At 44.2% G+C, this 13337-nt stretch overlaps 1 protein-coding gene across 1 annotated transcript in view; it reads left to right on the top strand.

Moving 5' to 3' along the window:
- The window catches only part of IQSEC3 (IQ motif and Sec7 domain ArfGEF 3), a 184836-nt gene that overhangs the window by 64760 nt on the left and 106739 nt on the right, over window positions 1-13337 (top strand). Inside the window, exon 2 of the mRNA XM_063308245.1 lies at window positions 9491-9571. Coding sequence (XP_063164315.1) covers window positions 9491-9571 — 81 coding nt within the window. The remainder of the gene's footprint in view (window positions 1-9490; window positions 9572-13337) is intronic.

Below are 13337 nucleotides of genomic sequence, written 5' to 3'. Positions count from 1 at the left end.
CCAGGGGCCCCCGCGAGTCCGAAGGGCAGTACCTTGTACTGGAAAGCGCCTAGGGGGCAGTTAAACGCCGTCTTCCATTCGTCCCCCTCCCTGATTCGGATGCGATAGTACGCCTCGCGAAGGTCCAATTTGGAAAAGACTTTGCCCGTGGACAGGTGGGCGAGCATGTCCTTCACCAGGGGTAAGGGGTATTTGTTGGACAGGGAAGCCGCGTTTAGGCCCCGGTAGTCGGTGCAGAGCCGTAGGGTCCCGTCTTTCTTCTCCCGGAATAAGACGGGGGCTCCGACCGGTGAGCATGCTGGCTCTATGAATCCCCTGTCTAGGTTTTTATCGATGAACTCCCGGAGGGTTGCCATCTCCTTCGGGGTCATCGAATAGATCTTTGGTCTAGGTAGGGGGACGTCGGGCAGTAGGTCGATCCGGCAATCCGTCTTGCGGTGGGGGGGTAGTTGGTCTGCCTCTGCCTCTCCGAAGACCTCGGAGAAGTCGGCGTATTGTTCTGGTAGGTCTGCTGTGGTAGCGGCGTTGTCTTGTGTGGTCGCCTCCGCTCGTCCTACCGTGGGGTTGCTTTTGCCAGCTGGTACTGGTGCTCGATACTCGCCGTCGCCGAATGTGAAGGTGCGGGTCGCCCAGTTGATCCGCGGGTTGTTTTTCGCGAGCCATGGCATCCCCAGGACTGCAATGGGCCGTCCGATGGGCGTGACTACGAACGATGTGCGCTCGGTGTGAGTGCCCATTTGCAGGGTGACCGGCTCGGTTTGTAGCGTGGCTGGTTTCCCTCCCGCTGTAGAGCCGTCCAGCTGGTGGAATGCCAGCGGCGTGGGGAGGGGGAAGCAGCGGAGGTCGAGTTTGGCGACTAGGTCGGGGTGGATGAGGTTTTTTGAGCACCCCGAGTCCACTAGTGCCGCGGCCGTGGTGGCTCCGTTGCCGGCAGAGAGTTGAATTGCTGCCAATATTACGGAGCTTTTGTCGTTTCGTTGAGGTGGTCCGCGTTGCTGTCCCACCGCCTGCCTCGCCACGCGTCTCAGAGCAAGCGGGGAGCATTTCCCGCCGGCTGGTCGGGGTCGGTATTGTCCTCTTCCCCCCAGTAAGCGTCCCAGCCCTCTTCCGGTGTCGCTGTGGCCACGGTCATTCGGCGGTGAGGGGGCGGCCCCGGGTTGGGTGGTTTGGGGCTAATTTTCGGGGCGGGCTTGGGCGCGCTGGTCGGCGGTCGGTTGGCGAAGCAATCCGCCGTCTTGTGCCCTAATTTGCCACACCTCCCGCAGGGCTCCCGGTTGAACTTCTTTTTTGGGTATATGGGGCCGGCCATCCCCCCGTGTGGTGCGGGTACCTTTTTCCCGGCATAGTTTGTGTCTTCCGTGGTTGTCATAAGGAAGGTGCGGTGCGCGTGTTCGGCTTTCCCCGCGAGGTGGATCCACCCGTGTAACGTTTCTGGGTCGTCGCGGTAGAGGGCCCATTGGAGAACGTCGCGGTTGAGCCCCCTTTTGAAGATTTCCAGCAGGGTGGTCTCAGACCAGTCGCAGACCTTTCCCGCGAGGGCTTTGAACTCCAGGGCGTAGTCAGGGACCGTGCGTGTGCCCTGTTTAAGTCTCTGGAGTGCGCTTTTCGCCCGTACTTTAGCTAGGGGGTCTTCGAAGTAGTTTTTCATCTCTTTGATGAAAGCAGGGAAGGTGGCGAGGGCGGGGGAGCTGGACTCGTACAGTTGGACGTACCAGTCCGCCGCCCTGTCTTGGAGTTTGATCGCCACGGCGGCGATCTTGTCGGCCTCGGAGTCATAGGAGTGTCCGTGCCTCCCCATGAACTCCCTAGCGTTGGTCACGAAAAACGAGAGTTTTGAGGGGGTCCCATCGAAGAAGATGGGGAAGTCCTTTGGGGCCCGGGCGTTTTGTGCGGCCCCGCCTCTCGCTTCCCGGGGTGTGGTGTCGGCCGCCTGTGCCGTCTGCTGGCTCTCCGCTGGCCCGTGTGGGTTCGGTGCTTCGCTCGGGGTGTGGGCTTGTGCGGGGACGTCGTTGGGTGGCGCGGGGGGCATAAGCGCCTGGAGCATGGTCCGGAGTTCCGTCAGCTGAGCCCGCATGGCCGCGAGTTCAGCTCGTGCCTCCTCGTCCACAGCCCGCGCCGCCGCTGGGGCCGGTTCCGTTGGCGCGTCCTCGGGGGTGGGTTGCCGGTGGGGTTCATCGTCCCTCCGCCGCGGGTCCGCTTCCTCCTCCGTCTGATGGGTGTCTCCGTCGTCCTCCTCCGTGTTGAGCACCGTGGGGCTGTCGCTCCACGCCCGTTGCTGGGGTGCGATGTGGGGCGCGGGGTCCTCCGCTGGTTTCGGAAGTCGTGCTGCTCCCTCCCGCGGTCGGGTTGCCTCCGTCGCCATCTCCCCTTGGGGTTGGAGCTGAGGCTCGGGTCGGGTGGGGTGGGCGTCCATGGCTCCGGGAGTCCGCGGTGCCTCTGGCCTCGGTCGGTCCTCCTCTGTCTCTTGCCGCGTGGCTCGCCCTCCTTGCCCGCGCCGTTCCGGCCTCATCTTGCTGGTCTTCTCACCGTCTACTCCTCCCGCGGCTCGTTGTCGTCCGGTGGGGCTCGGCGAGGCTGAGTTTATGACTCTCAGCTTTATGTCATGCGCTGCCTACCTCTGAATAACGTTCAGACACTGGTTTGTAAATCAGGTTCTGGTTTATTTCAGGGCAGGTACAACGTTGGTAGAAAAAAGCTGAGAGTGACAGGAGCGCGCCGGTGCGGGGTTTAAATACCCCGCGCCGGTCAGCGCCCCCTCGCTCACGGTCACGTCACCCCCCTTAGTCCCATGCGTTGCCCTGCCGTTGGTTGAGGGTTTCCAGGATCGCCCATCCTCAGGTTTCCATTCTTCTGCTGATTGCTTTCAGCTGGGCGATCCCCGTTGTATTGCCGCTGATGGCTTGGGTGGCTCCGTGATCCGTTTAGCTATTGTTTGTTAGCCGTTAGTCGTTGTGGGTTGATGGCTACTTAACTTGTGCCCCTTCACTTATTTCCTTGTCATTGTCATGTGTGCCATTGCGCTGATGACTTTAGCTCAACGGCACTCATGACATTCTCTTGTTCTCTGCTGCCTGCTGAACAAAATGGAGAGAGTCCAGAATGCAGCAGGTGTTGCAAAGGAAGATTCCCACTCAGTTCAGGAGATTCCAAGACTACAGAAAAGTAAGAAAAGAAACTGATTTTATTGCTGTATCTTACCCTCTATCAGCAAGGGGGACCTGCCAAAGGTGCTGCTCAGGCATGGCACTCAACTCTGGAGCCTGAATCTCAATGCCTTATACATTTCATTAGGATTGTCCAGGTCAGTGTTTTTCAAACTTGGCAACTTTAAGATGTTGTGGATTTCGACTTCTAGAATTCTGGCTGGGGAATTCTGGGAGTTGAAGTCCACACATCTTTAAGTTGCCACATTTGAAATACACTGGTCTAGGTGAATCATACTAAGACTGTGCAGCCCACCACCATGCTTCTTTTGTACAATTGCTTTTTTAAAGTTACAATTGTCCGTCTTACACAAAATTCTGTGGTGGCTGCTCATTGTTTGAATAGCCTGCTTCCAATCATGTTGGAATTAGCCACCATTTCCCCACCTTTCCAGTGATGGGATATAATAATAATAATAATAATAATAATAATAATAATAATAATAATAATAATAATTTATTAAACTTGTGTGCTGCCCAACTCTCAATGACTCTGGGTGGCTCACAACAATCAAACAAAGAAATTACAATAAGATCAATAAAACATAAAAGATGATGATAAAACATGACAAGCACGACAGACCTGTAATGGTATGTGGGACTGACCTTGGGAGACAAGGGGCAGAGCCAGCGACTAGACAAGGGTCAGATAAGAGGCAGCTGAGCCTGCAAAAGGAATGTGGGTGAGGCAAATGTCTCAGAAGGGACCCTCCCTAGTTTCTTGGACAGTAAAGGTGAGGGGGGAGAGATGTACTTTCAGACTTGCAACATTCTGTTAATGTAACCTTACAATAAAGATAGAGCTAGTACTTCTGGACATGCTTGTTGTCTGGACTACCTTGCAAGGCTGATACCTTGCAAGAAGATACACCTTAGGAGAGAGAGAGAGACATGGATGGTTCTACTTAACACAGGGCATGCAATTCTGCACTTGGGACCTGTTCATTTATTGTCTGTTTCCTGAATTTTAGTACTCATGTTGCTACTTGTCTTATTGCTTGTATGCTTCAGTGAACCACTTCTCAGCCACTAATCCATTTCTGCAAATTAGTAATGACTACCCAGTGTGATAAGCAACAGCCAAAACAAACTCAGTGACTATAAACCTCCTTGTGTAAACCTGAAATAGTATAAACAGCAACTGGACTACCAGTGGGCAGGTTTAGAGGGGTCCTTCCCCCACCCTGTGAGCTTAATTTATTTGAAAGATTTATATAGCCCTCTCCCCACCAGCTTGACCCAGGTAAGGAATAGGGCCGGCATGTTTATAAATCAAAGCCTAACATGTTAATAACCTGAAACAATGGTACTTTCCACTCTTCCATACTAGGAAGATCAGCCTCCCCCAACAAATTATGATCCAAACATTCTGGATTTCAGTTCCCTGATTTTACAGCCAGCATGGCCATTAATCACACTGGCAGAAAATTACAGGTAGTCCTCATTTAGTGACTGCCTTGTTTAGTGACCATTTGCAGCTATGGTGATGAAAAAGTAACTTTATGACAATTCTCACATTGATGACCTTCATAGGTCTGTAAAGCCAAGGACAACTGAAGTAAGATCGTAAGCACACCTGTGGTTTCCCTTAGCCACCACTTTGCTAAATGTGGACTACCTATACACAACTGTGGAGGTCACTAGGTTGAAAAGCTATGTATGGATGTATAATCTGTAGCATGCACACCTTTCTATGTAGACTGTGCCCTTCTCAGCTGCTGCTTATAGGTAAGATACACTTGGTGGTTTTAAGAATGGCTAAGCTGGAGAGCATAAATGGAAAATTAATCAACATATTTTAAGAAAAGGGAATATGGTTTTGAATGTGCAGGTTTTGCCCTGGACATACCTACTCTCTGCTTTACCCCATGTGCATTATTCAGCCCATACAGGCCTTGACCCAGAGAAAAATTACACAGTCATTTTCACACGTTGCCCCAACTTATAATGTCACTTCTTTGGTTTTGGCTTAATGTGTTCTATCAACCCTGCCATTGTGGTTTGTAAACCACAGTTATAGCTTAGTTTGATATGGGAAATTAACCACCTTGAGTTTATTTAAAGAAACCATGATTAAATCAAATAATGGCTTAGTTCAGTGTGTGAACCCAGTTCTGTATATTATGAAAGAGGAGGGCATCGGACCAACAGAGTAGCAACTTCAGGAAAGAACCCAGTCTGGATCGCCTTGGGCATCACCAAAGAAGGATACTTTGGAGGGAAGGTAGAATTAACTTTCTTGGTTTCATTGCAGGAAGATATGTCTCTTCCATCAACATTTCAGATGCTTAAAAGCATCTGTCTCAATTTGTTTGAATCCAATGGTGACATTCACATTTATAGTAGCAAAGAGACAAAAGAAATACATTCAAAAGAAAAGGAAACATCTATTTGTGTAGGTTACATTCCTCCTTCCAAGTTGCCACTTCTCCATTATTCCATCTGCCTTTGTGGCATCTGTTCCAGGGAAAGTGCAACATCACAGAGGATTAAGGAAACAACAGGGAATTCTGAGGGCGCACACAATGACTTCTGGCTAGGTTTCAGCTGGGGGGAGGACACAAATCCATAATTCTGCTCTCCCAGGGGAATACTGGAATTGCAGGGAAATATTTCAGACACCAAACACTGCCATGTTAATCACTAGGAAGAGGTCAAAAGAGGCCGCATTGCTTTCTTTTCAGGCTCATGGGCCCATCTTGTTTGTAGCCACAAACCTTGCCATTCAAGTGATTAGCTCAAAAATTGAGAAGTAATAATATGGGGAAAACCTGGTTAGCTCAGGGGAGTAGCAGAGAATAACAAAAGCCATTCTCCCTTAAAATAACAAGGCGGCTTTGGGGTTAGTGCTGGAGGCTGGAGGAAAATTACAATTGAAAGGTGAGTCAGCCAAGCAGAACCTGCAAAATTGCTTACAGGTGGATACTTTTACATCATTGATAAATAGGGGGGATTAATATGTAGGTCCACTCTTGCCTGCAGAGTAGTGTGTTCTGCAGTGCAGACTGTGGCTTGACTGAAAATATCCCCCAATCCATAGCACCCCATAATCTGTAAAATGCAGCCCTGGATTTCTCAAATTATTGCAGAGAATTCTGGGTTTTATTGGTACAGCATGTTTACCCAGGGCTAACCAAACCATGGTTTATATTATAAACTTGGTTTTCTGAGTTCATGTAATATAAGGAGCCATAAACTAACCATATGTACTGGATTTTAATAAGATAGGAGGTTATGATGTGGTTGCCTCTGTCATATAAACACAATGTTGGGGATATAAAAATGCAGACAATTGAGGTTTTGCTCAAATGTTTGGGTAAGAGGGACCTTGGAACTCTTTTCTAGGAGCGAAGTTTGCTTCATTATGCCACAAAAAATTAGGGGTGCTGGAAGAGGTGTTTGACGGCTTATTTGAGGCTTTAACTAGTTGTAGAAGAGACATAAATGCTGGCAAAGATTCTGATCTAGTTCTCAAGGAATCAGCCTACATCTTGGTTTAAATGAACTGTAGTTCATTATACTGTCTGATCTGGACAAATTGTTCAAGTTAGAGTCATCCTCTAAAAGGCCCAGGTGCACAAAAGGTGAGGCAGATAAACAGCCAAGATATATTTTATTTATTTATACTGTATACTCCTGACAAGCCAAGTTTGGTCACCTTTATAAGGAGTAACACCTTGCCTCTGGTTATGCATTTACAGTCATTAATCTGAGGTTAATTAATCTGAGGGTTTTTTTTTTCCTGACCGTGAAACTAATGGTCAAGATCCAATCTTTACTTCACTGTGGTGTCATGTATACAATTGCAAGAATTAATGTTCAGTAACTGTATTTATCTCTAGCAGCAAAACTAGCAGGTTTTTTTTGTGGCACCTGAAAGACTAACAAATGTATGCTTGTTATTGATGTTTGTTGTAAACATTTTACCAATACAAGAGAATAGATGTAGCTCAGGGTTGAATTGTGGAGTCCTTGGTGCTCTCTGAGCTTGGTTGTTTGCTTGCAGACGTTTCATTACCCGACTAGGTAACATCATAGTGTTGCTGAGTGTAGGGCTTGCTCCTGGTTTATATACAGTAGCCTGCCCTGCCAGTGTTGGTATAATAATAATAATAATTCCAAATAATAAAAGCAAACATTTTTATTATTTGGAATTATTATTATTATTAACAAGAGAAGGAGAAGCGGGAGAAGGAGAAGGGAGGAGGAGCAGGAGGGGGAGAAGAAGAGGGAGGAGGAGGAGGAGGAGGAGGAGGAGGAGGAGACTGCTACCAACACAATGAACACAGCTTCAACCCCAGTGTGCGTTTGCATCTATCTGTTTAGGACATGAAAGATTGTGTGTGCTGGGGGGAAGAGAAGCAAAAATAAATAAAATGTTAAAACACATGGTATATTTCATAAGCATGTTTCATAAAGCACCTCCTCTCTGGAATGTCCCCTTTCCCCCAATTGGAGAAAAGTCTATGAAGACCCATCTGTACCTCTGTTGATGGATGAGCTTCAGCTGTGAGACCCGAGTTCATTCCCAACTGCTTGGCAAAATTGTATGCTTGATCTTTTCTCTTCTTGGATGCTGTACAGGGTGCATACAGTTTATTGGTTCACTTATTTACAGACTGTGCATACTGCCTCCATCCTAGACTCTCAGTGACTTACAATAGAACAGAACAATACAATAAAACAAAGGTAAAAATCAAATATAATCTAATAATAAAGCATCACAATCTTGCTTAGCATCACAAATTTCAAAAACTAATATAAAGAAAAAAGGGAAAAGAAAGAAAAAAAGAAGACAAAGGTACAGGAAAAAAAGATAAAAAGAAATAGGAAGAAGCAGCTTCTGATTTTCTTTGCAGCAAATACAAGTATGTTTACTCCTACTCTATGGTTACAAAAAGAAAAGCTCACTTTTTTTTCTAATCATCAAAACCACAAATCATAAGTGCATTTTTTCTGTTTCATGCAAAAAGTCTATAAGGGGTTTCCAGTCAGCCATAAATGTCTTTTCTCTAATCAAGGAAGTCAATTTAGCCATCTCTGCATGTTCCATCATCTTCACCAGCCATTCTTCCACTCTGGGTACTGTTGATCCTTTCCACTTTTGGGCATATAATAATCTCACTGCAGTTGTCATATATAAAAACAAAGTTCCATCTGAATGATTCCCTGTCTCCATATTGTCTACTTGAGTTCCTCTATGTGCTTATTATTTATTTTGTTTCCCTCTGGGATACAATTCAAAGAGAAAGCCTTTATAGCTCTGAATTCCTCTGGCTTTGAAAGTTCTCCCCTTCTTTGAAATCCTCTGGAAGAATTCTCCCCTTTTTGTGCTAGGAAATGCTATTTTCTACAGGCTCTCGAACTTTTAAACATTTGTTATTCTCCTTTGTTTTCTTGTTTCAGCAATTAAAACATATTCCTGTTAAAGCAGGGTTTTGGGGCATATCTGAAATTAATGTTGTTGGTTAGAAGTATTGAAAACAGCAGAGGTGGTGACAGCATACAGATAATAATGGATCCAATTTCATTTTCATCCTTTTTTAGTTGATGATTCAGATGTAAGAGTTATTAACAAGTGGCTAAAAAGTTAATTGTTAGCCTCGGGAAGAATTAAAGCCTCTCATTTAGGAGACCGGTATTTCAGAATGTATGTGATGTTTGTTAATATTTATATCTGAGGAAGGCAAAACAGCTTGAGTGAATTATTAAAATCTTGGATTTTTTTTAAAAATGGCAAATATGATTGTAATGTAAACCCCGCATCAAGGTTCGTGTTACTTTTAGAGCTTAATTAAAAAGTACATATACCCATCATGTAAATACAGTGGACACTGTACTTCATCAACCAGTAAGTTCTATTTTTTTTTCTAGAATTAAGTAGCATGTTCAGCAAGATATGTGATCTAGACTTAGCCATGGTTGTTCTAACTCTAATATTCACACGGGAGTTATTGATGGAATCAGCCTTCTAGCTAAGCATTCTCCTGGCTTCACTACAGAGATCATAATGTGGGGGAGGCCTCAAACATGCAGTCTCTCAGAGTGCCTGTTTGAGTCTTCTAAGGCGTGCCCAATATGCTCTGCGAACCATTCACATTGACTGTCAGTTTTAGATGGTGGATCACTTGGCACTGTACAGTGGATACGTTTTTTAAACATAATAATCAAAGTTTCCCTTTGCCTTTTAATGACGGGCACTACCAATGAGTAGTGGCCAGGAATGGACATAAATGAGAGTCAATGAGCTGAATTCTCATCTGCCACTTGTTTGTCTTCTGTTCCAGGAATGAGACTGTTTTACACCAATTCTGCTGCCCGGCTGCTGATGCAGAGCAAAAGCCTTCATCTGCAGACTCTTCATCAAGGTGGGAAAATTGTCAGTTCATGTTCTGCTTGGGTTCTTTCCCCCCCCTCTCACGTTCTTGCTCTCCTTCTACCTGCACACTCAAAATGTATAGGCTTCCTTTCACTCACACCCTAATCCCTTTCTTGGAAAACAGTCACCCTGACAGCTGGCAGCATTAGTTTCAAGGGATTTTCTTTCTCCAGTCTATGCTTTTGGAGCATAGGGTGGTTGCGCCATCTGCAGATGGTGTCCTTGGAACTTCAAAATGGGTTTCAAAAGAAAACAAAAAGTTTAAAACAGATGACCCAAAGTTAGGATACCATCAAATCTGGTGAGAAGTTGGTGATGTTGCATGAGAAGTTCTGACTTTTTAGCATTCTCACATGACTTGGTATGTGATCTTGCAGGTGAGATTGCTTATCTGGCCATTTTTAAAATACATATATTTATATTTTGGTGCTTGCACCTGCACTATGGGGCAAACTTTGGCACATTGCTCCCTTTTCAGCAACTGGAGGGAAGTCAACACCCATTTAACACTAATGCCATGTACATTCTCTGTTATTGCCCAGTGTCATCTCCTCTATGCTTTTTATGAAAAAAAAACGAAAGAGTATGAACTGGTAGCATTACTTCTGCTTCTGTCTTCATTCTGACTTGGCTTCATGGCAAAGCCAATGAAGAGCATTTTCCACTGCTAGGAAAATAGAGGGATTTAGGGTCTGGGTTAATCGTATAGGTTGGTAAGTAACACAAGTTCATGGAGGTATGATGCCCAAAAGATTGGGAGGGAAGAATTTCTCAGAACAGGATAAAGCAGGGAGTGGGAGATTATGATAGTGAATAATAAAAACCTAGTGTTCTCTTAATGTCATAGCAAGGTGACCAAACAGTTTTTCCAGTGTCTGGCCTTCATTGTCATCTAACCCCAGCTTAATGTTATATAAGAAGCTTCTTTATGGCTATGGTAATATATCTTGTAGCTGCCTCTTTTGCCCCCCCCCAAAAAAATGTTGTATGTCTAGTTCTGCATGTCAGAATGTTCTAGACTCCATTATATCAGTTGTCCTTCTGGAAAAAAAGTGGAGCAGAGGGTCCAGATCTGATGCCTACTAACTGCCTTGACAAGGAACCTTAAAAAAAAAAGAGCTTGCAAAATTAAAAAGTTAGGTATAATGGTTGAGAAGGAGCTACTCCGAGCCTCAGGTTTCTAGTACTAGATTGGAGAAAACAGATATTTTATAATAATGGATAGGATTAGAGCAGAGCAATTCACCACATGGGAGGGAATGCGCATAGTAGTGGTATAATATTCACCTTTGGTATAAAGTAGTGGTAGTGGTATAATATTAACATTTTACTCTTTCTGGGCACTGTCCTCCTCAATTCCCCCCAAAGCCATTGTTTACTCTAAAAATGGCATTTTTCCTGAAACGAGAAGGAGCGTTTTTATCCAGAGATATCATGAAATCATGACAATGAGATTATAAGCAGGAGACTGCATAAGAAGAAGTGGGAAAAAAGTAGAAGAACAAGAAACTTGGTTCCCATAACTCCTAGCATAGCCAGGATCATTTGAACAGGTGATAGCAGTGAAAAAGCCAAATGGAGATAGAATGGGGGGTTTTGGAAACTTTTAATCCCTCCCCCAACAATCTTTGACTTGTTTTTGAATTCTTTTGGTTCAGCTCTTCTAAGGGCCATAATCTCACCTTTTCTTTTGTTTTCTATATGCTTGGCCAAGGTTTATATCTGCTTTGTGCTGGATCTGTCAGTTTAGTGCAGTTTTTTAAGCATGCACATGAAAAATGTGTCTATTTGAGAATCTTATTTTTTTAAAAATCCTACGTATGTTAATTAACTCTGTTATGGACCATCCACACTGTGTTTACATTCCTAGCAAGGGTATTTACTCTGTTGGCACATATGTAGATTTGAAAACATATATATTTTCCCCTAATGGATGATACATTTTAATTTATCTGTCTGAATGAACTCATGAATATGGACAAACAACAGCACTAATGGGCAATAAAAACCTCAATATCCAAACATCTGTTGCTTATAATGCATTTTCTTAAGGGTTTTCTTAAGAATTTCCCGGCATCCTTAAGGAATATCTAAAATACTAGTCAATAACAGAATTCCTGGGCATTGTGGAAAGCTATAATAAGAGAATTTTCTCAGAATCCATGTCTGTCTAATGTTCCTTAGTGGACACCATGCAGTAGAAGGATTTTTGTGTTTATGGTGTAATTAAATCTCAGCCTTTTATGGGGTATAGTGCAAATAGATTCCAATTTCTTGGGGGTATTTAGATATTAAAAGATTCCCATTCATGCAAATCTTCTTAAGCTGGATCTTAAGTGACATCTGCAGCAAACTACAGTGATGCCAGAATGATGTCCACACACCACAAGTATGATGAGACCATCACACAAATGTTGCCCTTACAGTATTTGCACGATCATAATTTACTCATGTTTCATCATTTAGAACCTTATCTCCCCTGCAGATATCCATGTGGAAAGCATTGGAGATGGAGAGTCATCACAAGATGGCATTATTCCTTAACTTTTCCATCATAGTATAGGAGTTGAGGAATACAACTTAGTGCTCTAGATTGGTCTTTCCCAAACTGGTGACCTTCAGATATACTTCCAGAATTTCCAAGCAGCATAGCAAATAGGAATTCTGGGAATTTAAAATCTTAATGTATCTGGGGTGATCAGTTTGGGGAAGATTGTCCTAGATGGCAAGATGACAAGGGTGTATGGAATTTTGGAGAAACCAAGTACAAGTAATCTTGTAATTGGTACACTTTCTCTCGAGAAGGAACCCTGTAAAAGACAAGTTGTGATTGCCATATTGTGGAAGAAAATGAGCAAAACTAATGACAAAATATGTTATAATTTGTAAGCATCCTCATCCTCAGTTATTTACAGTTATCACAAGAAAGCTGGGAGTGTTGTTATAGCAGGCATCTGCAAGAACTTAGCCAGCTCAGGATCTTGACAATTGTTTTATTTGTTTTATTACTATATTTCTGTTTTGTCCACTGACCAAAGTCCTCTGGCTGGACTACAGAGTTGCAAAAGTTTCTTAAAATATCAAAACAAAAACACTTAGAAACACAGCAAGGTGACAAGAATAGTCAGAAACTGATAATCAACATTATAAATTAATGTTAATAAATAACATTAATAAATAATATTCTGCCCTCGGAGGTGAGACAGGCCCCTTCACTCCCGGCCTTCTGGAAGAATTTGAAAACCTGGTTCTGCCGCCTCGCTTGGGGTGGGAGGGGCACCAGCTTGGGGGGGGGGGACTTGTACCATAGATCTCTCCCCAACAAATAAGACCTTCACCGCTTGGATTTTATACCTATTTTATCTTTATTTATTGTTTTATTGTATTGTAATTTATATGTTTTTAATTTTGATTTTATTGTAAACTGCCCAGAGTCCCCTTTTGGGGAGAGATGGGCAGTGATAGAAATTAGAAAAACAAACAAATAAATAAATAACGAATAGCATAGGAAAGAAAATACAAACCGATAAGCTAAAGTCACCATCCCAACACAGACCAGTCACTCAGAATCAAACTGACTATAAAATATTGAAATGACTGGAAGAAAAGGAATATTTTAGGCTGAGGTTGAAAGCACATCCATGTAGGTACCAGGTCAGCCTCCTTAGAGAGAGCCTTCTATAAGCAGAGCCTCACATACAGTACATACACACCCATCACCAGCAACTGAGGCTTTCCCATAATACTTTAGTAAG

Source organism: Candoia aspera, chromosome 7 (assembly GCF_035149785.1).
Source record: "Candoia aspera isolate rCanAsp1 chromosome 7, rCanAsp1.hap2, whole genome shotgun sequence".
Classification (NCBI taxonomy): Eukaryota; Metazoa; Chordata; class Lepidosauria; order Squamata; family Boidae; genus Candoia; species Candoia aspera.
The sequence above is the reverse complement of the archived record's forward strand: the minus strand, read 5'-3'. Positions and strand labels throughout refer to the sequence as shown.